Consider the following 26,000-nt stretch of genomic DNA (forward strand, 5'->3'; position numbering starts at 1 on the left):
TTTGTTTGAGTATAAGTCATTCACTGATTTGAAATTAGTATGTGTGACATTTCAGTTGTAATCTACAAATCTGAGAGCTGATTTAGTATATGTGATGTGAGCAGTCGTTTTATAGTCTGTGAATAGTTTCCACCCTCGCATTTGTTTGTGCGTCCAGCTTCGACCCAAGGGCCACAAAAAAACTCATTAAATGGCAAGCAGAGCGGTCTGGAGCCGCTGGGATGAGCGGGGAACACTCATTTTCATCTCACTGAGCTCAATCAGATGCCGTTCCAGCGGAAATGTTCAACCATCAGTAATGAAATGCCTAAGGACGAGATCTGTTTTTAATATGGGCGTACGTTTGAGGATAAATGGTAGGAACATCCCTTAACCTACCAGAGTTAAGCGATTAGAAAAAACACTAATGTTTTTAGCAATTTCAGTTGTGATTGATTTGTATGATGCATGTTTTACTAAAATACTAAATGTATTTTATGTCTGTTTTTTTAACTTAAATTGATAGTTACGCATGAAAAATACAATGGCAGAATGCACAGATACTGTAATTTTGAATGGCAAAAGACAGATTGCAAGAACATTAACCTATGTGTGAACGACCCCTTAATTCCTTAAAATTAAAGAGGGCCTGGTATCCTGGTATCAGACCCTTGTAACAATTCCGGAACGCATCTACACAGGAGCCGGAGCCGATGTCGTGTGGCTTCTTCACAAGTCTTGACATCATAATTTCACTTTGGACTGTCCAAGAAAGTTAAATTTTTTTCCAGAATCTCAAAGGGGCTTCCACTGTCCCTTTTAAATGCCACTTTTATATGTATATTCAAAGATTTAATCTGCCACAATAATGTAATGATATTAAATTACCATAGTCAACATATCTCAACAAATTTAATTTAGGTCTAGTTGTGATTAATTCAATTAAACAATTGGCATATCATCCAATTAATTCAATTAAAGTTTGTAATCCATTTGACAGTCATAATGAAAACTCTTACTAAACACTGATCAGCAGTAACAACAAAAAGTAAAGATGAAAACATGCAGTTGGCCTTGCTGGAGAACAAGGAGTTTTCAGCCTAGTGCATGTCCTCATGTCCGAGTGTGTGATGTCCTGACTGTCTAGTGCGTGTTCACTGTCTCAGACGGTTTGTTTTTTACAGCGGGACTTCCTGTTCCTGCATCCTCTGGCATTATGTGGTGAGCTGTAGGATCTTGATATTAAGCTCCTCTGTACTATTGGGACTACAGTATAGATTCTTCTCATTCTTCTTGCGTTTGACAGTAATGGCATACAGAATGGTTATAGTTTCCATTAATTCTTTGTCACTTTGTGTTTCAGCTGATAGTCGGTCTGTGTTCAGCTTTCTGTTTCTGTCGTATTTGCTTGCTGTCATTGCTATTTGTGACTGGGCTGCTGAGGTACAGAAATATAGTCTGCAGTCACAGCTACATTGAAAAGAAAAAAAATCTGTTTTGTAATCAGTATCTTTGTCTTGTTCTCTTGGAAAAAATATCTAAGCATCCTTAAGACAAGATACATTTATTTTTAAAGTGCGAGATATTAAGAACTATGTACATAGTTTAAACCTTTTTTTAACAATACAAAATGTAAGCAAAAAAATAAATAAATAAATAAATTGTCAACGGGTAAGACAAATGAAGATTTGTTCTCTGAAAATTAGTTTTATTGTATTTAAACACTCTTCAGTAAATGTATATGTAACCTGCTGTTGGTGAGTTTGTCAAGTCTGTTATAGTCATGCTCAAGTCAAGTTCTAGTCCTCATGTTTATGTCGTGTCTTAGTTTTGTATCTTGTTTCCCATTTATCAATAAACTGCACATGGGTTCAACTCTGTTAGCCTTCAGTGGTAGCCTGGGTGCCAGCCCGAACCCCGCCCACAACATTTTTTGGTCGGGAAGTTCGGTCTGGACTCGATCCATTGAGGAGTAATTATGCTCGGCTCCTAGAAGGCCGAGCCAATCAAATTGCCAGGGCGGGCTTTATACGATGATGGACAGATGGTCTGCGGTTACGTAATCACCCACGTCACCAAAGAGCGCTTGATTTGAATTGGAGAATTGAGATTTCACGAGTTCACATTTACAAATAAGTCAGATAGAATAAATGCGTAGGCTATATGAGATGTCACGAGTTCACACAAATAAGTAAGATAGAATAAATGCGTATATGACGTGCTGTCCAAGGAGAGGGCTGTGGGCTCTCGGTAGCCATACTCCCCCCGTGTTCCTGGTTGTGAGAGAACAAGACAAGAGTGAGGATTCGGGGTGGTGGAAGGACCGAGGGATGCTGAAAAACTGTCAAGGAGTGTTGTTAGGTAAGTTGACAGAGTGAATATGCTTCCTCGGTAACGTTAGACATGGTATTGTTTGATGACAAGTTGATATTGGATTGATTATTTGTACGTGCTCCTCCCGAACTTTGTTTATGAAACATCATGTGTAGATTCCGCCATCGCGTCTGTTATAGAAGATATCGACAGCGCATTCATTTTAAAAGAGGAACAGAGAGCCACGCCCGCGACATTTTGTTGGTTGAAAATATGAATGAAGAACATGCGTCATTTACTCCGTTGCTCTGATTGGTTGTAGGTCTATCCAATTGAGTGCAGAGGGGTTTTTTTTCCTAGTTCGGTTGAGACACGCCCCATAATCAAATCTCTATGGAGCGGTATCAGACTCACATTCTGACTAGAATATGAGTATGACGAAGTCAGGCTACTTCAGTGGACTATCCGTTACAATATCCTGTTTTAAAGGTCCCATGACATGGATTATTTTATTATGTTATGTTTCCTGGGGTGCCCTTATAATGTTAGTATGTTTTTAAGATAAATTTTTTTAATAATTTAGAAATAAAAGGCATTTTTCCTAGCCTGATTTTAGCCTCTGATTTGAACACTCTGTTTGAAGGGGCGTGTCTGCTGTGAGACTTCAGAGTAAACGCCCACTGCTGTGATTGGCTGACATGCTTGCATATGAAATAGCTAGCATTACATGTGGAACTCTCTCGAATACTTTTACTATTACAGCTATTATACGTTTTTACTATTACAGCTATCGAGATTAACGAATCGTGCAAATTTTTTTTAAGTATTTAGATCTATTCCCATCACATAAAAGGTTGCAGTTTTGGCAAGTGTCCAGATAAACTTGCGCTGTGTGATTGACAGTTTGGGCGATTGGAAAGGGATTGTTCTTTGATCACTTTCTGTATGTATTTTAATCACAGTTTAAATAAGATTATTTTCATCCTACCACGAGAAACGATGTGAAGTTGATATTTTAGTCACTGGCTTGATTTACTGATGCATAAACAGTATTGAACAATTTTGAGAGAAAGATTATCTGTCTGAACTTGAACAATTACACATCAGAAATTCACATAACCCACTGGTTCTTCAGAGGCTCGGATGAAGGAACTAAAAAAATATTTTTGTGTTCATTTGTACATCCAAACACTGAGCAACTGACATGCTTTGCTAGTTTGCAAGCCATGATGTCTCTCGAGGAAAAACCAATATCGCGCTCGCGCAGCTCATTTTCTCATGGGCCGGCCAAATTCTCTTTGCGGGCAAATAAGAGAAAGGGGAGGTAACCTTTCCCCTTATGACGACATAAAGGGAAGATTCTAGATTCACCCGTCTGAGCTTTCATTTTCTCAAAAATACCGAGGGCTTGATTTACACCTATCAAAATGTCTAGCCACTGGGGGACCACAGGCAGGCTAGGGGAACTCATGTTAAAAAACCTCATAAAGTGAAATTTTCATGTCATGGGACCTTTAAGGATGATTTTCTATCACTATTGTGTGTCTTTTTTTGCCAACAAGCGACATCTTAGTATCAACTAAACTCAAATGTGTTAACTCATTTCTCATTTTCTAATTGGTGTTATGGTGTCATGTCTGCTAATTCGTCAGGCAACAGTTTGTGTCAAGAAAAAGTTCACGGTGACAATCATTCGTAGCGTGACAGCGAGGTGCAGCAATGAGATGCTCATGAAACGAGACGCTAAAAAAAGTGTGCTGCAGGTACTTGACTGACTTGACCAGAATGATCTTCTCTACTGGAAATCAAGACAAAAATACTGAGCACTGTGCTTTGAAAATTAAACCCCCTTTTAGATTGGTAAAAACAAAACAAACAAAAAAACACTAAAGGTATGATGTTTTACAATGGTATTTTGAGTACCTTGCATTACATAATAAGCAAATAATTGGTTTGTATTAGAATTCAGTCCAAAAATGTCACGCTTATGCTGTGGAACTAAACTTCCCTTTATACTCCTTTATGCTTTTTGACTATTTGTTTGTCAGTCTTTCGCTGTCTCTTCCTCTGTTTTTATTTCTTTCTCTCTCTTTTGTCTTTTTACAGTTCAAAAAGCAATAAGCCTATACAGCTCGTTTAAATGGTACTTTTGACATATTTGAATGATTAAATACACATTCAGCCCTGTCTGTCATTCTCAGTACATAATTAATGGTGTTTGGCAATGCAAGCATCACTATTATTAATATTATTACTCATACAAAAGGTCATTGATTTAAACCCTATTATTAAACTGCATAACTGGATGAACAATATGTCAAATAATGCAGCTTGTTAAAGAGAGGTATTCCCCTACTTTAAAAATATATATTTTTTTCTGACTATTATTTTTATATGTCAGTCTTTACAGGGTTAAGCAACTGGACTTAAAGATTTCCATAGACTTGTATTGCTGCCAGAGCATCCTTGCAACACCCTAGCAACTGCATAGGAAAAAAATCTAGTCTTACAACAGTGGACACAACATGAGATTAACTGAATCACTGACAGCACTTCACATCCCTAACACTTGTCTGGACAGAATCATGATATTTAACGATTTCATAAAATCAAACATGACATTTTGTTATTTCTGCCCTATCGGCAAACCAGAATGCAATCATTTGAGTGATTTATGAGTTGAACTAAGGTTGAAGTTGGTCAGCTGGAGTCTGGCTTGTGATGCTCGTTAATTTAATTAAAACAATTTAATTAGGGAGAGCTACTGCTCTTTGAGCGTGAGGAGGCGGATGATGAAGCAGAGGCTGGGAAGAGCCCCAGGTCAGACTGCTGCTGATTCCACTGTTCTGAATCACACTCACCACTGCAGTCTTCATCCTCATTCAAGGTTTCTACTGTGATCGAGCACCTTACAATCCCTGTGAGTGATGCAATAGCAGTGCAACTGTGATAAATGTTCTGGAAGATGTTTTTAGTCGTCATATGAAAATGAGAAATAAGAGTGTCTCTTGTCTTCAAAGTAGGATTTTAAAACGCAGGATTATTTTCTTTAAATGCCCATTTTTCATGGATGTCAATCTGACAACAGCACACAGGGTTTATAAAAGTGTTATATATATTATTATATTATATTATATTATATTATATTATATTATATTATATTATATTATATTATATTATATTATATTATATTATATTATATTATTAGCCAGTAAGGGGACCCTTCATAGGATCAGAGCCCTGCTGTAACATATATCAGATCAGATCAGATACATATATCATATCATATCTTATCATATCAATGATCATGAAGGGGCCCCTGCATATTTGCACCCTAAATGACAGAAATCTAAAAGCATGATTCATTTACATTGTCATTTAGCAGACGCTTTTATCCAAAGCGACTTACAAATGAGGAGAATAATAGAAGCAATAAAACTAACAATAGGACAACAATAGGTAAGTGCTTTGACCATTCCCAGTTTAGTCTAACACAGTAGACGCAATTTTAATTGATATGGAATAGAAAAGAAAAGAAAGTGTTAGTATTAATGGATCGAATGTTGCAGAAAAAGATACGTCTTCAGTCGTTTCTTGAAAATGGCTATGGACTCAGCAGCTCGGGTTGAGTTAGGCAGGTCATTCCACCATTAGTGAACAATCCAGGTGAAGGTCTGTGAAAGTGATTTTGTGCCTCTTTGAGATGGCACCATGAGGCGACTTTCAATTGCTGAACGCAAGCTTCTGGATGGAATATAAGTCTGAAGTAGTGAGTTTAGGTAAAAGGGAGCAGAGCCAGTGGTTGTTCTGTAGGCAAGCATCAGTGACTTGAATTTGATGAGGGCGGCAATTGGCAACCAGTGCAATTTTGTGAGGAGAGGTGTGAAGTGTGCTCTCTTCAGCTCGTTAAAGACCTCTCTAGCTGCAGCATTCTGGATCAGTTGCAGAGGTTTGACAGTGCAAGCTGGAAGACCTGCCAACAGAGCATTATAATAGTCCGGTCTGGATAGAACAAGAGTTTGGACAGGGAGATGTGTATCATGTTCTGAAAAGAAGGGCCTTATCCTCCTAATGTTGTACAAGGCAAATTTGCAGGACCGGTCAGTTCCAGCAATGTGGTCTGTGAAGTTCAATTGATCATCAATCACAACTCAAAGGTTCCTGGCTGACCTTGATGGAGTTATGGATGATGAACCTAGCTGAATGGAGAAGTTGTGGTGTAGTGTTGGGTTGGCCGGGACCACAAGCAGCTCTGTCTTTGCAAGGTTTAGTACATGGTGGTGGTCCTTCATCCAGCAAGAAATGTCTGTCAGGCAGGCTGAGATGCGAGCAGCTACCGTCGGATTCTCTGGTTGGAATGAGAGGTTGTGTGTCATCAGCATAACAATGATAGGAGAAACCATGTTTCTGAATGACAGATCCTAGTGATGACATGTAGATGGAGAAGAGAAATGGTCCAAGCACTGAGCCCTGAGGCATCCCAGTAGCTAGATGTTGCGACTTAGACACCTCACACCTCCACGACATCCTAAAGGACCTACCTGAGAGGTAAGACTTGAACCATTGGAGTGCGGTTCCTGAGATGCCCTTCGTCTTTAGGATTGACAGGAGGATCTGGTGGTTAGTTAACTGTCAGACACAGCAGACAGATCCAGCAGGATGATAACTGAGGATTTGGAAGCTACTCTTGCCAGCCTCAGAGCTTCAACAACCGAGAGTAGGGCGGTCTTAGTTGAGTGGCCGCTTTTAAAACCATATTGGCTGTTGTCCATGAGGTTGTTCTGTGTAAGAAAGGCAGAGACTTGGTTGAAAACAACTATTTCAAGTGTTTTAGCAATTAATGGAAGAAGGGATACCGGTCTGTAATTTTCCACAGAGTGATTGGAAAGGATAAGTTTAGAGATGTCTGCCTTCGAGAGCAGAGAGAAGGAGGGGAAAATGTGTGTGTTAGCTGTTAAGATGTGTGTGTCAGTTTGTGGTGTGGTAAATTGGCCACTGATGGTGGTTGTTTTATTTATGAAGAATGTGGCAAAATCATCAGCTGTTAGGGTTGATGGAGGAGGAGGAGGAGGAGGAGGAGGAGGAGGAGGAGGAGGAGGAGGAGGGATAAGAAGAGAGGAGAATGTTTTGAAAAGCAGAAGAGTCAGAATAATTGTTAATTTTGTTGTGGTAGTAAGTCATTTTAGCAGTAGAGACATTAGCTGAGAAGGAAGAGAGGAGGGATTGATACAGACCAAGGTAAGTGGGATCTTTTGATTTACACCACTTCCTTTCTGCAGTCCTGAGTTTAGAACTATGTTTGCAAGGGAATTCAGATAACCAGGGGGCAGAGGGGGTGATGTGGGCTGGCCTGGATGAAAGGGCACAGAAATTGTCCTGGCATGATGTCAGAGTGGAGAAAAGAGTATCAGTTGCACTGTTATTATCTAGTGATGAGAGCTGATTAGGGGGAGGAAGTGTGGATGGGACCAAAGAGGATAGGCGGGAGGGTGAGAGTGAGCGTAGGTTTTGCCGAAAGGTGACCTGTGGAGGAATGTGTGTTGTGTCCTGAGATAGGTTGAGGTTAAGAGTGAGGAGGAAATGATCTGAGGTGTGCAGTGGAGTGTCCAGTGTCAGTGGCGCAGTAACACATGTAAATAAGGTTACCTGATTTGTGAGTAGCCGCAGTAGATACTTGTTTGAGGTCAAATGAGGCGAGCAGAGTGTGGAATTCAGCAGCCTGAAGCTTTTCTATGTTGTTGTTGAAGTTTCCAAGAACTACGAGAGGAGTACCATCCTCAGGGAAGGATGAGAGTAACATATCCAACTCCTCCAAGAAACTTGTAAGTAAGTCAAAGACTATATTTTGTAAGTAAATGACTACAAAATAGATTTTAATAGGAGTGGTGATAGTAATTGAATGCTATTCAAATTAGCTGTTGTCACACAGAGATTGTAAAGGATCAAATTACCAATCGTTGGAGATGAGCAGACCAGTACCTCCACCCCTCCCGGTCAGGCGAGGGGTGTGTGAGAAAGTTAGTGGAGAGGGCAGCAGGTGTGGCAGTGCCATCTGGTCTGATCCAGGTCTCAATCAGGGCCAATAGATTTGTCATACTTTTTTTGTCATACTGTTTTTCTCCTACTGTATAGTAGGGACATATGCGATTTCGGATGCAGCCCTTGAGTATATGTATAGCTCTCATGTCTCACTGTCTCTTGTATAGCTTTATTCATCAAGAAAATATTTTCACAGAGAAAAGATTAAATAATGGGAAAGTATTGGAGAGATTATTTTAGTAACATTAAGATACTATTATGGTTTAATTTGAATTAAAGTTTTATAATTTATATTTCAGTTTTAGTTATTTTAGTAGGTCTACATCAAGTTAAAATGTTTGTTTTATTTCAAGTAACATCATTTCTGTTTATTATAATAACCCTGGAGAGGGCTGAATTGTCCTAAACATCATAGTGGTGCTGTTATGCTGTTAGCATTTTGCTAACTTCAACCACACCCCTTCTGTCCAAAACCATGCCCCTAAAGGCATGCCATCAAACCCCAACAAAATAAATCACAGATAGAGTGTTTCATCTGCAAAGCCCCTATAGAAACACGTTGTCATCATATCAGCCAAAGTCCTCCCTCTCTTAGACAGCAATACAATTATAAGGCAAAATACCTGCCTTAGACGGCAAAATTCTTGGCTGCAGTTCTCATTCAAGCATTACGAGTGCTGACCTAACCATTCCAGCGGATTTATCCTGCTGAGCCGAAGTGTCACCGGTCAGTGTCTTACATTTGTCCCTTCAGTGAGCACATACGCTCTTTACAACAGCAGAACCTTGAATAAATCCCACCATAAAGCAGGAAAGTGTATTTGCCATAACTATATTATTGTGCACAATTTTGTTATAGCTGAGGGCCTGGGATAGGTTGAGCTTATTTATGTAGTTTTCTCATGTATGGGATAAAGTCCTGGCAAACGGCTGTGTAAAGGGAATAGGAAGCTAGTTGAGAAGGCTAGAGAGGGCAATAGTCCTTGGTCGTCTGACTGTGACGTTTTACATTATCTGTCAACTGCAGACTTGTTGAACAGCTGCAGTTTGTCAACGTTATGCACACAAGGTTATGAGGCAGAACAGGCTGAGGTACCAGCTTCAGAGGTATCAGTTACAAACAATGAAAGAACTCATAACAGTGTGACAATTCAAAAGGTTTGTGAGCTTTAACATAAACTTTTACTTGTGTCACTAAATGTATCTAGCAGTTTAGCAGTTAGCAGTTCTTTGTTTGCATTTGTTTCATTGGTGACTTATTGTTTGATTACGACACTGCACCTGTTTATCGTTTCGTTGATTGGTTGGCTTTAGTATGTATTGAGTTTGTTTTCAGTTAGTCTTTGATCCATAGTCTTGCCCTTAAAGTTGACTGTTTTGTCCATGTTTTTTTTTAGATTGATTTGTTTCTTTTTGAGTGTCTTAAAGAACACTTCTGCGAATAGATCCAGCTTTATTTTTCTTCTCCGCGTCAGCCAGCTGTGACAGAAATATGAAAACAGCAGCGGTCCAGCTTCTCCTCCTCTCCCAGGGGGATCGTTCCCTCGAGGACCATACAAGGGACTTTTTAAACCTGGTTCATCTTGTCAAATATGACGATGACAGCCTCATTACAGCAGTGTTAATTTTGTTGACGAATAATTTTCGTCATTATTTTCGTCAACGACATTTTTTCACAGACGAAAACGAGACGATAACTAAATAAAAACTAGTTTTGAATGACAAAAACTATGACGAAAATCTATTGACATGTTCGTCAACGAATAAAAACTAGACGAAAATGTTAGATAGTGACGATTTGGGAAGCGATCCAGTCTGATGTCCTGCATTTGTGGTAGATGCGCACAATTGTACTGTGACGTGTTCTACCCAGCGGCACACGAGTTGGCATGCGCTGCATGTCTCATAAAACGTTTAAACATGTAAACGTCTGGGAGAATGAGTAGAGCAGACATGAAGATCTGAATAAGAGTGATGACGCAAAAAAAGAGCTATATTCGGTACGGTTTTCTGTGCGCACACACCCGACCCGAAGCGTGCAGCCATTCACATACTAGACACCTATACAGCGCGCGAGTACAGAATTGAGCTCTCTTTCGTGTCTGAATGGACAAATACACACAAATATTATGTCTAAATGTCCGTTTTGGAGAGTATTCACGTAAATTATGTTGGTTATGTCTTAAACAGTTGTGAGTGTATCGTATGTGCATCAGTGCATTGGATCCGGAATCTGGATGTCATTGGACATGATCCGATGTCTTAAAGTGACAGTGGGTAATAAACCTGTCTGTGTCCTTAATACTGATCAAGCAACAAAAGAAAAAGAGAAAAGCATTCACTGCTCGTTAATAGCTTTAATAAGGATTAATTATATTTAATTCATACAAATAAATATGTCTGCTTGAAAGAATAGAGAATGATGTATGCAAGTAGTTATAAAGAATGCATAGTATATCATTCATTGAAAAAAAGACCGTCTTCTACTTTAGGAAAAGTGGTTTTATTTAATTTTAAGATATTTTTTAAGTTACAGTAGTTAAATCTGTATCTGTATTGCACGTTCAAACTGATCCTGTCCGTAAAAGGTCAGCTTGTCTAATATTTAATGATGCCACACTGGCACATATACAAGCATTATCATGCAAACATAACTGCAAGATTGAAGAAACTATTAAAATAGCTGTAACATTGCTGTGTTTTGGACATACTAAAACTCAAATCAGGACACAATGTCAAACTGTATTCAAGGTCCTTTTATCTAAATTCAAGAACACAAAACAATGTTTCTTGTTAATATTATTCTGTTGTTTTGAGCAATATTGTGCACCATGCCATAACTGTGAGCTCTGATTCTGTAGAGACTACCCACTCTCTCTCTAGTTTCTTTTCAGCCAAACGTTTGGCATGACGTATAGCTTTTGTGTTGCCAGAAGTGTCCTGCTATCACGAATGAGTTTACCTCAGTTTAAGACCATTTACGTAATAGAGGACTTACAGTGATCATTTGATTTATTTGTAATAGTTGTGTCATAATTGGTTTTTAGTCTGTTTTCTATTTAATTGGGCAATAAAGCAGTGAATCTCACAAAAATGAAAAGTCACCAAGAACAAAAGAAAAAATAGAGAGATTATATTTTGCATGAAGAATATCAAGCCTGTGAAGGACCATAAAGATTTATTTTGACATTGTAGCAGTATAAATGGGAATGTGCTTAATTGTAATATATGTATACCAATTAAGCACATTCCCACACTTTTAACTGATCATACATATTCCAGATGTTGATATCTTTTGTTTCCCATTATTCACAGTTGTGATTCTCATTAGATTCTCATTTCTGTAAAACACTTTTTTTTTATAACAGTACAATAACTGTCATTCTGTACTTTTAATTACTAATTACATTACATTTTTGTGCATTGCTTTTGTTTTACAGTAATGCATTACAGTAATGAGAATGGGAAAGGTGGTGAAATGGGTTTAATTATCGTGAAATTAGTGTCACACTGCTAAAGAAAATGTCAATGGGCTTTATTTTCAAAGTATCATCTCATTCTTTCTTTTTTTTTGATGTTCTCAAAAATATGATTTCCCTCAAAGACTTCATGTAGTCGATATGCAAACTTCAATGTCATAAAATGGATCATCATGGACAATTAGCGTCTTTAAGAAGCAAAAACACATGTACAGTGAATGCAAAGTGTCGATGTGTGGTTTGCATAGAGAATTTCCTCCCACACTGTACAAGAGAAGTTGGGCAGATGCCTTGAAGCAATTATCATTATGGAATTCAACAGTCATATCTAGACGCATCTCCAAAGGTTTGATTTGGTCTGCCAAAAGAGTCCTTTGGAGCAGGTCCATTTCTGCTTCTTCTGTTCCTAGATCACTCATCCTGATCCAGTTTATTTGTGCTCGCTAAAACTTTGAGTAAGTCAAATGTTTCATATCCAGTGAGTTTGTTTGGCAAACGAAATGGACAAAATAGACGTCCATTCTGCTGATTACGTCTGATTATTTCTAGACATCATATCCACTCAGAGCAGACTGCTTTATCTGAGCCAGACTTCTATTGTATTTGTATCTGTTTATTTGTTCTGTTGTATTTACAATATGTGCTCTGGCAGTCGCACAGATAAAACAGCAGGAGTATCTCAGAGAGCTGTAAAATCAGTGCGAGTGCAGTGAAGATAATGGGTCCCATAAAAAGCAAAGTGTCTCTTGTCCTCTGAGCGTATGCATTCACCCCAGAGAAAAGACACGGACACAAGCTTCTCGCACATCTCTATCTCCCTCTATACAAACAGGGGGATGGATCTCAATCTCACTGAGTCCAGTGATCATATCACCATGTTAAACACACACAAGACACTCTAGAAAAAAGGCAAGTGGAGGAAACGGCAAACATTGCATCACGTTTTCATTATGGTCTGATTTAGACAATGAGTTTATTATTTCAACCTCATATTCTCTGTAATTATCTAAATAACTTTCATTGTAATTGCATGAGCTTTGCAGTTTTGCCATTATGTCTCTAAAAAAATGTAATGATGTTTTGCTGACATCCTAACATAATGGCCTGTATTTGAAGGTGTTGAGGCCACACCAAGAATGATAACTATTAAAGGGGCATTCCACCCATTTGAACATTGTTTTTTATTTAAAGTGGGTCATATATGTAGTCGAAATGTAAAATAAATTTTGAATTTGGTGCCTTCGTGACCGAGGAAAGACAAAAAATAACTTCAGGACGCATTTGTATGAAAGACAACAACTCCCACAATGCACCACATTGCACAGCTCCACAAGCCACTCCCACTAATCCAGAAAGCGCATATCTGCCTATAAGAGAAATCACTCTTCCGTCTACAAGGCTAGCTACCACCAGAGCTTGAAATTCATTTCACATTCACACAAAATGTCTAGTTATTTGGCGAACTCATTAGTGCATTACTCCTCGTTTGTATTTCTTTCGAAAAGGTGAATTATTGCATGGTACCTGGATGTTCAGTCAGAACATATGCGGTGCGAAACTAGGATAGTTCTCAACACAAACGTCCATGTCCTCGTCTGATTCAGAGATTTCGTCCAGGAGAAATTGTCATCGTTGAAATTCTTTGCCGCAGACGGACTCTATCTCTGTGTTCGTAGTTGCATAGTGAGATCACCGGCGCCACCAGTCCGCCCTAACTCGAGCCAGTCCGGGCTCCTCGTCCGCGGCAGGCAGGTCTTCTGCCTCGGCTGCTCTTCGCTATAATGCGGCTTGTAAAGGTAGCCACAAACACCTGATTCAAGCATCAGACTTCCGAAATCCTCTTCTTCTATATCATATTGAGCACTCTCCTCCGCTATTGTCATAACTTTACATCTGTCTCCACAGCGCCTGTTAGCTTAGCTTCAAACAAGATGGAGGATATTGCTTTCAGTTTCAGAGAGTAAAGTCCCACCCACTGATCTGTAATAGGTCTGTAGTGTGAGCGGGTCCCGCCCCCTGGGAAAGATGAGGAACTAGTGCTTGTAGTCTCAACAGAAATCCCCCCCTCTTACACTTCCTCCTACAATGACGCAAAATGATGATTTTTGCGTCATTGTAGGAGGAAGTGTAAGAGGTAAATAACAGATCTCTCCCGTCTCAGGGGAAAATGATAGAGTGTTGCACGACCATTCAATAGTATGACTGGGTTTCTAACAATGCAAAGCTTAATGCAAATGGGTGGAGTGTCCCTTTAATATAATGATACATCAGCATCGACACCAACGCACAGTATCGTTGCCACTTTAAGCTCTTTAAAGCAGCTTTAATGATTAGCTGTCAATGTTTTTATCGTTCATCAGCAGGACAAAAATTGTTCTGAAAGTGATTCTAACAATATCGTTGTTCTGTGCTGTTATCATTGTAGTTGTGGTGTGGACTCTGCTATTCTTTGACAATTATAAATTCAGCAAGGTTAGATGTTGTGGGAAGAAGGATGCGGGAACCGGCGAACATTCAAAGACTTTAATAAACGTAAAATAAACAAATACAAAATGAAAGTAAAGACAGCAGCCCCTCACGGACGACAACAAAACACAACATAAATCCAGGCCTGGCGTCTCTCGATCTTCACTGTCGTCACTCCTCCGTTATGCTTCCGCTCCTCTGTGAGAGATACTCGCACCGTTCTCTCACGACCCTCGTCCTGCTTGCCACAATAAATTATACATTTAAAACTTTATCGTTATCATTGTCGTCTTGGTGTGAACGGGCTTTTACAGCTACTGGTGATGATAAATGATAATGGTGTGATGAAACACTTAGCTGACGAGATGAGACAATACACAATATTGAGTTCACGAGGACTAGATGAGACAAAATTTGAAATAAAATAAAAATAAATTACTGGAAAAAAATAGTCTTTTATTCTCTGTGTACCCATGTTATTTGTCTGTGGCCACGAGAGTTGATAGATGAGTAACTGAATTTAACTGATTGTAACATTAATTCTGCCACATCAAGTTAATTAATGGATCCAAATATTTATAATTAACTATGAGTTATTCATATTTCCCTTGAGCTAATTTGTGACAGGTGTCTTGTTTTCATTGGTTCCTTTGTTGCATGTGTCATGTTCTCATTGGTTGTCATCGTCATGTGTTCCCCTGTATCATGTATCTAAGCCCTCATGTTTGTCTTAGTTGTTGTGAATTAAGTAAGTTGCTGTTCTATGTTTCCACTCTCCAGGTCTGTTTAATGTCACGTCAAGTTCTTGTTCATGGATTGGTTCATGGTTTGGATTTTGATTATTGTTTGATCGATGTTCTTGGTTTTTCGATTTTCACTGTAAATAAACTGCACTTGGGTTCGCTATGCTATCGTCTTTGTTTGCTGTGAGTCAGCTCCGTTATCACAAAATGCAAAACAATGCAGGTGCATTTTGAAATTCTTTTAACAAATGTCACTTCAGTTGTACTTTCTGAGTATAAATTCATCTATCATATGCTGTAAAAGGTTTTGAGACACAAACTGAACTCTGTCATGCTGATATTGTGAGAGCATGAGATCTCGCCACACCCCAAATAAATGATATAAAGTTCTAACTGCTTTGTTTTATTAACTTCCCATCTTCCCAAATAGCTACAATTTGTCTATAATTTCCCAGGTTGAGCATTTCCATCATTTTACTGTAACCCAGTTGAAATTACCTTGGGTTCGTTTAATCAGCCAATTTTCGTAGATCACAGGTCTCTTTCTTTCCACTATGAATTAGTAATATCATATAATTGGACAGCTGTGGGCTGGTTGCAAGCTGTTCAAACAAGTGCATTATTTGTCAGTATTTGTTAAATCTTGAAAATGATCCAGGCTCTGAGACATGGGGTGAATCCGGAATCGCATACTACTCCTACTATTTCTGTCATAGAAAGATATTGTAGTACCAGTATGTACTAGTACTGTTAATACGGTTCCGAACTCAGAAATTGTTTAAATATGTCAGATACAACAGTTTCATACCGCAAATTCTTCTTGTAACAATTCAGAGGTGGGGTTATTGCTCTGATATTAGTCACTAAAAACTCAGTATGTTTTAGAAGAAAATACTATTTCAGTCTGTCTACTATTAATTCAGTGTGTTACTTGCTGTTTCTTTGTAATTATTTGTAAAATTTACTAGCAATTTCTGAGTGAAAATGGCTTCAAAGCAAATAGAATAGTATCTAAATTGAATTTTTATTATAAGTATTTTAGTTATTTTGAAAGATTTTAAGTTGCTTAATGTGTCTTTTATTTTATTTTTTTCTTAATTGCAAAATAGATATTTATTGTTTTATGCTTAAATGTAGCAAAATTTTGAGAGGTTTATGTTTAAACCAATAACAACTGCTTCTTAATTTTTTTTTTATTTTTTTTTTATTGGATTCTATACAGTAGCTGTTTGTACACAGGCTTAAGTACGCAGCCCGTTTTTAAAGTGTATTTTCTTCATTGAACTGACAATCTTTAGGGTAACAAATTAACTTCTGCTTGAGTGTGAATGTCAGATGTTTTCATTCAGATTTGCAGGTGCTGAAGTGTCATTAATCAAACTGGCGTTCTCGAGAGGCTGTTGGCTGCAGCTCTGACTCACAGTGGCGGTTTCTATCCTTCTTTGCATCTTCTCTTTTGTTAGCTCCTCCTGCAGTCTGTCTGTGGGCCACTTGACTTATGCAATGTCAGATTGCATAACTGCAGCATAGCGCATTTTGCCATATATTCTTAGTGCAGGAATGGGACCTTGAATAATAAAATGGTTTATCCCCTGAATTGTCAGCTTCATTAAATTATTCAGGCAATGCAATGGGTACGGACAGGCTCTCCGCCACTGGAGCAGAGAATTGACGCTTGAGAAATGAGAAATCCTTTTTGTTTGCCTAAATCTCTGTGTTTTTAATGAAATCAGAGGGCTAAGTCTCCTTTCATTATGTTTACCATTCCTTGCGGCACGGATGGACCGGTTTCAGTTGAGTCATCTGGAACTTTGAAGCGAGAGTTTTATTTTATTTTTTCAAATTTATGCCTAAACCTACGCTTCCATCTGATATTTTCTATGTGGAAGGATTAAAGTAAACAATTTAAACAGATATACATATTTTCTTAAAAGTATAAGAAAATCTATTTCCAAAAAAGAGTCCTTTTGAAGTAACAAAAAAGGATTATTTCAGGGCATAAAACCATAAAAGGCCACTTTTCATGTTTGTTTGCTGAAATAAGGGAGCATTTTATTTCCTGCATTAATTAGATTAAATAAATTAATAATATGTATAACCCTAAACCTAACTATGTTCATTTATTCAATCCTTCCCTACACTATTATGATGAAATCCACTTAATGACAGGCAGCACATCACCTTTCACATTATTGGGTACATTTCAATAACTAAGAGATCAGACAGTATATGTCATATTATGTTGACAGTTGCAAATCTACAGTAACCTTCTATGCTAGCAATGCATTTGCATGTTTAATGGAGTAAGTCGTTTCATTCAGTTTCCATCAAAGAGGATGTCGAAGGCGTTCAGAGGTTCAGAAATATCTCATCACACTCATTTCATCTTGACTTTCTCTTTCTCCATCAGGGTTTCTGTTGGCTTAGCCATCAAGCATGAAGTGGAATTTGTTAAAGAAGAAACCTGCGGCCATGGTTGGCCCCGAGCCCACCGGTGCCAGCGTCCTGACGATGGCCCCTGTTGTTTCTACACCTGCAGACAACTCCACCGAGAATCAGGGTCCAGTCAGCAAGAATGATGTCTTTGGTGACATCAAAAACAAGTTCCTCAATGAGATGGACAAGCTTCCACGTGAGTATATGACTATATGGGCCAAATTTACTAACAGCTTGCGCCAGTGCAAACCCTCTTTCTGCGTTAAAAACCTACTGTCAGGATTTACTAAAGACACGCAGTGAAAAATGAGCACTGAAAAGGCATGGACAGGGTTATTTTTGGCTGACATAATTGCATATGCATTTGTAGGAGTTTACCTTTCAGATGCAAAATTTATGGGAGGAGAGTATTTAAATGATTCACGCAAGGGGATATACTACGTTTTTCACTCGTCAATTTACAGTTATTTGAAGCATTATTTACTGCCCAAAAAAAGCATGTCTTAAACCAGACGCTAATTGGTAGTTGTCTTGGTCATTATGGAAATGTTCCGGCTGCGTCTGTGTCCTTTAACTTATTGATCATGCGCAGAAATTTCCACTCCCATCTGCACTTTCATGGGATTGCGCTCTCATGCTAATTTGCCCTGTTTAGTAAATCTGGCCCTATTTCAAATTTTTGACCAGATACCGACATTTCTAACTATAACTCAAGCTCCAGCTCAGCTCAGAGCTCCAGACTCTGTTTTTTAATGTGTTGCATCTTTTCTAACTGAATGGACCATGTCAGACAGTACTGTACTGCCTAGATTTGCTCTAACAAACACTCAGAACATTCTATCAAAGCTCTAGCAATCCTAGCATCCTAGCAATGCCCGAAAAACAACCTTACCACCCTAGCAGCTACAGAGCAACAGCCTAGACACCACCCAGAGCAACCTAGCAACTGCATAGCAACCACTCAGAACACACTAGCAATATTAGCAACCATAGAAACATCCTATAAACCATCTAGCAATTCCGTAGAAAGTGGCCACAACAACCTAGAAACCACCCAGAGCTACATAGCAACTGCAGAGCAACCACTCAGAACACCCTAGCAATGCCCTAGTAACCATGGAACAACTTAGAAACCACAGAGCAACACCCTAGAAAACAACCACAACACTCTAGCCGCCACCAGGCAATGGACTAGAAACCATCCGGAACAACATATCAACCGCACCAACTTGTAACACACTAGCAATGGCCTAGCAACCACCTGACAACACCCTAGTGACCACTCAGAACATCCTAGTGAAACCTTAGCTGCCACTATGTACATCCGAACAATGCCCTAAAAAACAAACACAACACCCTCGCTGCAGTCTAACAATAGCCTAGAAACTAGGGTTGTCCCCAACTAAAGATTTATGTCAACTCTTGTAGACATTCATTTAACCCTTTAGAACCTGAAGCTAAAATAGGTGTTTTTCACATAATTTGATTTTTTGACTGTAAAATTCTAAAACAATGTGCTATCTTCATGTGCAAGGTGTCATCTTTTTCAGAAAAAGATAAGCTTTCAACAAGTTACAGTTATTGACCATTATTGTGTGTGGTGAGTTTGTAAATATAATTTAAATAGACAAAAATAAAAAAACGAGAATAAATTTACTGATTTTTATTTAGAAAAAAACAGAAAAAAATCATGAACGAAAGAAACTAGCACTTTAAAGTTGAAAAATGAACTATAATACATATATACAAGTCTTTTATGTGACATTGGGTTGCACAGTTTTCATTTAGGATGCTTTTTGTCATACACGCACACATATACAAATGCACGCATTCATAGGCACGCGCACATACACATGCACGCACTACATGCTTAGATACGTGAAAGAGTAACGGCCATCCGCCTCCCAAATTTCATTAAAAATCATCCCAATCCCCCTTTCTGCTGTCTAACACTTCTTTCGCCATGTATTTGTTCGTTTCTTTTATTATTTTATGCAATCCAAAACACTCTAACCTGCCACGCGTCGTATCTCTCTGTTCAAATCCTTACACCCCGCGCTGCTGTCATTTGCAGACGGAAAGCATGGCATTACCGTAATAAGCCGTATATTGGCGAAAAGCGCTTGATGTCTACTTTCAGGAACTATTTGAATTATTTTGATAGTGCAAACGGTTGAAGAGTTACAGTGACATGAATACAGCTTGGTTGGCTGTGTCGTCGACGACACATCCGGTTTTAAAGGGTTAAGCCATTAGTCAACTAATCACATGTTTATATTAATTTAATTACTATATATTTATTCCATATATATAGTCTATTCCAAGCTCAAGTACACGCATAAGGCTTGCGCGTGGGTATAAAAGGAGCCGTGAGTGCAATCTTGCATTATGTTATTGCTTCAGAGCCGAAGTGTTATGTGCTTCTCTTCACCTTCGCAACGAGTGTCTCTCTTCAGTAGTGTTGGTGTGACGGCGCATTTCAGCGGGTTCACGGTCCTGCTGCTTGTCTGTGCAGTGACTTTGCACACAGCTCGTGTTCTCCCCTGGGCACTTCGGCACTGCTGAGAGAGCTTTTCTTTTCTAAAAGAGCTGCACGGGCACGTCTTTTTGAAGATGTCTCGCCTGTGTGTTTCTGGATGTGGGTGCATGATCCATCCGCCTGACGGTCACAAGCGCTGTCTAGCATGTTTGGGCTTTAATCACGCTCAGACAGCACTAGTGGATGAGTCATGTTCTCATTGCGGGAACATGACCATCGCAGTGTTAATATCGAGACTCAGTGACCTCCGTGGGGGTAGAGTCCCCTCTGCCAGACCCCAATCTATCTCTTCCTTGAGAGGGGATACTTTGGCTGGTGGCCAGGTTGATCTGAGGGTTACGGTGTGGAATAACCCGACGAGTCCTCGGGCCACACCTTCCTGCCCATCGCAAACTGTGGAGTTTCCGGGTGAACCTGGTTCCTCTTGGGAACGCAATGTTGCATTCAGGGCACCGGCAGGTGACGCCATGTCGCTCACAGCATCACAAGGCGGGCTTGATTCCTCTGGAGATGAGAATTTGGCTGCGTTGCCTCCCTCGGGAGTGCCAGCGTTGCCCGAGTCGGATACAAATGCTTGAGATCATTGAGTTGGAGTGGCGTCCGCCGGCCTCCCCCGAGCGCTCAAGGCTGAATGATTGGTTCCTAGGGGCTGCGCGTGCTGGCACGCCAGGAAGTCCCCGTTGACTCCTCACGGCCCGGCGGCGTCCTCCGCCTTCTCTTCCCTCGGCGGCGCGGCGGCCAACGGGTACACTGGGGTCCCCTCGGTGCTGTGGCGATGCAATTGTGTCCCCAGAGCGCCTCCACCTGGCGCGGTGATCCAAAGCACCCCTCCAAGGCCTGTACTCTCGTGGCCAAAACCTATAGAGCTGCGGGGCAGGCTGCCTCCACTTTGCATGCCATGGCCATCGCCATCCTTCAAGTCCATCAGGCGAAGGTGCTCAGGGACATGCACGAGGGAACGGCTGACCCAGGGCTCATGCAAGAGCTGCTCACTAGAGCCCTGCGCGGGACTGTTTTCTTCATCCCGCTCCCGCCCACGCCCGCCGAATTTCTGACCATTACCGCCCGCTCCCGCAACGTATGTGTTACACTCCCGCCCGCTCCCGCAATATGTATGTTCACTCCCGCCCGCACCCGCAAAACTCTGTGAATTTATTCCCGCACAATAATAGAGATGCATTGATTTTGTGTCTTCTCCCGTCCCGCAGGAAAAAACATGTATTTGTATTGCTATGATTAAAGAGATTCATGGGGTTGTTTGTTTCGTTTCCCTGGCCGGCATGTATTCTGGACACATACACACAGGACAATGGAGGAAATCGAGTGTATGCTGTTTTTGGATGGTTTTGTTTTTGTTTTTGCTGTTTTGCAAAAACAGCAAAAACTGGCGCGTGCAATGATGGCGCAGTGCAATGATGACGCAGTGAATAGTGATGATTCTCTCTGATCAGCAGTCTGCCGTGTTTTCACGTCACATTTTAGTATCGCCTCAGCTCGTTTAGAACCTCGCCGGAGGTGGTACGAAAAAAAAGTACCTGGAAGCAGATACAGTTACAACTTTTACACAGTGGAAAACCAAACAAAGGCGAGGCGAGGCGAGGCGAGGCGAGGCGAGTCGATCCGAGCCGAGGTGAGCTGGTACTGTGTAGTGGAAAAGTGCCATTATTGACATCTTCATCATGTTGCTAGGCTACCTCCCGATCCCGCAGTGTTTTTTTAGCCGCCCATTCCCGCCTGCAGCAAAGTTCAAACCGCCCGCTCCCGCGAGATTTGCGTTGGGTCCCGCAGGACCCGGCGGGACTCAATCCCAATGCAGCCCTCTACTGCGCACTGCCACCGACCTCGCTCTATGGGCGACGAAGGTCACTGCGCGATCCCTGGGTGTCAGGTGATGTCCACCTGTGTGGTCCAGGAATGACATCTATGTCATTCACAGCCCGTCTCCGCCCCTAAGCCTGCCAAACGTCAGGCTAAGCGGTGCTCCTGAAACGGGCAGCTCAAAGCTAGGGCACAGTTCTTTTCAGGAGCTGGTAGGAGGACCACTCCTTCCCCCGAGAATCTTTTGTTCTCCTTCCCCCGCCGCTGGCCTCATGGTCGGCGGCACCCTAAAACTGTTAAAGAAAGAACTGTTTCTCCTTCCTCTGAGCCTCAAGAGGCCGCGGATTGCAGTGTACGATGTTATGCTTCGCCACTCTCATCCTCCTCTGTCGCCAGACCCCTGTCAGAGAAGGCCGCCGTGGAACACTCGTCCTTCCCTGGCCTCCGCTGTCAGGACGCGGAACTTGACCATGCCCCCACTCCGGGACGCTATGCCTCCCATGTCTAGGCCGGTTGTTCCCCATCGTGGGTACGCCTGTAGTTCCAATGACCCCGCTGGTTCAGTTTTTGTGAGCCTGGCTAGAGCTTCCCAATCTGTCCCGCTGGCTTGCGCGAATGATCAGGCTCGGCTATGCGATTCAGTTTGCGCGGTCTCCTCCCCGCGTCCGGGGAGTCCGGTATACCATGGTCGCCGCCCTACTGGCAAAAGGGTGCGATCGAGACCGTCCCTCCAGCCGAGATGAAGTCTGGCTTCTACAGCCCCTACTTCATTGTACCCAAGAAGAGCGGTGGGTTACGACCAATCCTGGACCTGCGCGTCTTGAACTGAATCCTTCACAGGCTTCCATTCAAGATGTTGACAGCCAAACGCATCTTTGAATGCGTTCGTCCATTGGATTGGTTTGCAGCGATCGACCTGAAAAATGTGTACTATCATGTCTCCATTCTTCCTCGACACACACCGCTTCTACGGTTTTCTTTTGAGGGGCAGGCATTTCAGTACACGGTACTTCCATTCGGGTCAGCCCTGTCTCCTCACGTCTTCATGAAGGTCGTCAAGGCAGCCCACTCAGGCAACACAGGGTTCGCATCCTGAATTATCTCGACAACTGGCTGATTGTAGCACACTCTCGAGAGCAGGATTGCGAACACAGGAACCTGGTGCTCCAGCACCTCGCCCGTCTGGGCCTTCGGGTCAACTGGGAAAAGAGCAAACTCTCCCCCGTGCAGAGGATCTCTTTTCTCGGTATGGAAATCGTCTTGGTCACCATGTACGTGCAGCTTACGAGTCAGTGCACGCAGTCACTGCTGAATTTCCCACTTCCCACTGAAGTCAGAGGCTCCTGTGGCATATGGCATATGAGACCGCTTCAGCACAGGCTTTGCGATTGAGTCCTGAGATGGACATGGCAGCAGGGCACGTTCTGGGTGCTAGTTACTCAGGCCTGCCGTCAAACCTTCATCCCGTGGCCGAACCTCTCTTTTCTATGGGCCGGAGTTCCCTTAGACCAAGTTTTCAGGCATGTTGTTGTGTCAACAGATGCCTCCACCACGGGTTGGGGTGCCATGGCTCCTGGACAGGACCCCCGCGCCTATGGCATGTCAGTTGCCTCGATTTGCTGGTCGTACATCTAGCTCTGCACCGTTTTCGGATGTTGCTAGAGGGCAAGCACGTACTGGTCCGTTCAGACAACATGGCGACAGTAACCCCCGCCGTATGTCGCAACTCGCACGCCATCTCTCACGCCATCATCTTATGGAGTCAGAAGCATCTGAGGTTGCTTCGAGCCGTTCACATTCCGGGAGAGCTGAATCGTGCAGCAGACGAGCTCTCACGACTGGAGACTCCATACCCAGATGGTTCAGCTGATTTGGGAACAGTTCGGCGAAGCACAGGTAGATCTGTTTGCCTCCACAGACACTTCCCACTGCCGCTGGTTTTACTCCCTGACCGAGGGGACCCTCGGCTCGGATGCACTTGCACACAGCTGGCCGCGGGGTCTCCGCAAGTATGCATTTCCCCCAGTGAGCCTTCTTGCACAAGACCTGGGAGGACGAGGAGCAGGTACTTTTGGTTGCATCTCATTGGCCCACCTGGACTTGGTTCTCTGAACTGGTGCTCCTCACAACAGCCCCTCCCTGGCCAATCCCTCTGAGGAAGGACATCCTTTCTCAGAGATGGGGAACCCTTTGGCACCCACGTTCCAATCTCTGGAACCTGCACATGTGGGTCCTGGATGGGACGCGGAAGGTTTGAGTACCCTACCACCTCAGGTGGTGGCTACCATCACTTCAGCTAGAGCCTTGTCCACGAGACACGCCTGTGCTCTGAAGTGGACCCTCTTCGTCACCTGGTGTTCTTCTCGCCGAGAAGATCCCAGAAAATGTCTGATCAGGTCTGTGCTCTCCTTACTCCAAGAAGGGTTGGAACGAAGGCTGTCTCCTTCCATCCTGAAGGTTTATGTGGCTGTGATCTCTGTGAACCATGACCTTGCGAGCCCTTCGTGCTTACGTAGACAGAACACGGTGTTTCAGGGCCTCAGACCCTCTCTTTGTCTGTTACGGTGGGAAGCTGAAGGGAGAGGCTCTCTCCAAGCAGAGGTTGTCTCACTGGATAGTAGACGCCATTGTCTTGGCTTACTAGGTGCAGGGCCTGCCATGCCCCCTAAGTGCCTCCATGTGCATGGTTCCCCGGTTGGGCAACCCCCACATGTGTATGTCCACGGTAAGTCTCCTCCAAAGTCTTTTCCCTCAGCAAGAACCCTCTTGCCATCTCGAGGTTGAAACATTCCACCCTGCGGGCTGGATACCTCTGAGTTCTCCATATGCATCCCGTACTCGGGTCATATGTGTATTCTAAGTCCTCCCTGCGGGTAGGCGCTGTGTCACATATTCCATCTGGGTATGCTACCCAGTGTACCTTGGTATTCTTGCGTTAGCCTGGCCCTTCACTCATCCTAACCTCACAACAAGGAGTTGGGGCTTGCGCAGAACACTGGAAGACAGCCGCATTGACTCCCATTTCGTCAGTCACTGACGTAACTCGTAGTGACTGACTGAAAGGGAGCGTCTCGGTTATGTATGTAACTCTCGTTCCCTGTAAGGAGGGAACGGAGATGTTACGTCCGCATGCCACTGCCGCTGTACCGCTGAAACGGCTGGGGCACACAGTCTTGGCACCTCAGCAGGTAACATAATGTGAGATTGCACTCGCGGCTCCTTTTATACCCACGCAGTTAGGTGGAGTTTGCGATGCAATTTCCGCAGACCCAAGGTATTTTCATACCATTGGCTCGTTTTCTCAAACTCGAAGGTGATAGGGCTCTCTAGCGAAACCCCCATTTTGTCAGTCACTGACATAACGTCTCTGTTCCCTCCTTCAGGGAACGAGGTTTACATACGTAACCGAGACGTTAATTTACACAAGGAACTCGCAATTCCATCAGTATAGTGGATGTGCCTTTAGAGAAAAATGCACCTTTCATACAAATTACATAATCAGAGAGTGTTTTTAATTTGAATTGGTTTGTTTAAAAGTAGACATTTCAAGCTTTCTATAGATATATTTCCTCATGTCTGTGAAGCAAGTAGCCTATACTCTGAGTTTCGGTTCATTTTTGAGACATGCTCCAGTCCACGGAGACTGAGACTGCAGAAAGGCATCCTGTTTGTTTTCCATATTTTACAAAAGCACAACGTTTTGTTGTTATTGTGAGTTTACACGAATAAAAGTATATATATTTTTCAATTAGAATAACGAATTACTCTTATCTGTACTACCAAAAATGTCGGAGTATATTAAGTTGCTTCCGCTGTTGTCAGGAATAAATGGAGGCGCCGGAATGGAATAAACATGTCATGCTGTAATCGCGCTAATACTTTAGCTTCCACACTCCGAACAAACACTTGGATTTGCGCCTAATAATAGCGCACATTTATCTAGGTTAACGTTAGAGCAAGTGACCAAGTAAAGTTGCAACTACTTGCATGTTTCAATAATAAGCCATATTTGAGGTCGGTGAATTATAGGCGAACGTTTGGATTTCCTGCCCGGCATATTGTATTACCAGCCCTACTAGAAACCCAGATCCAGAGCAATCTGGCAACTGTGTAGCAACCACTCAGAACACTGTAGCAACACCAGATCAACTACTCATAATACCCTAGCAATGCCCTAGCAACCATCTA

At 42.0% G+C, this 26,000-nt stretch overlaps 1 protein-coding gene across 4 annotated transcripts in view; it reads left to right on the forward strand.

Annotated features, from left to right (window-relative positions):
• syt2a (synaptotagmin IIa) overlaps positions 1-26,000 on the forward strand; it is an 87,556-nt gene that overhangs the window by 40,673 nt on the left and 20,883 nt on the right. For all 4 annotated transcript variants that reach the window (XM_079848597.1, XM_079848595.1, XM_079848594.1 and 1 more), the window contains exon 2: positions 17,430-17,651. In XM_079848597.1, coding sequence (XP_079704723.1) covers positions 17,456-17,651 — 196 coding nt within the window. In that variant the 5' untranslated portion in view covers positions 17,430-17,455. The remainder of the gene's footprint in view (positions 1-17,429; positions 17,652-26,000) is intronic.

This window comes from Squalius cephalus (genome assembly GCF_949319135.1).
Source record: "Squalius cephalus genome assembly, chromosome: 18".
Lineage (NCBI taxonomy): Eukaryota > Metazoa > Chordata > Actinopteri > Cypriniformes > Leuciscidae > Squalius > Squalius cephalus.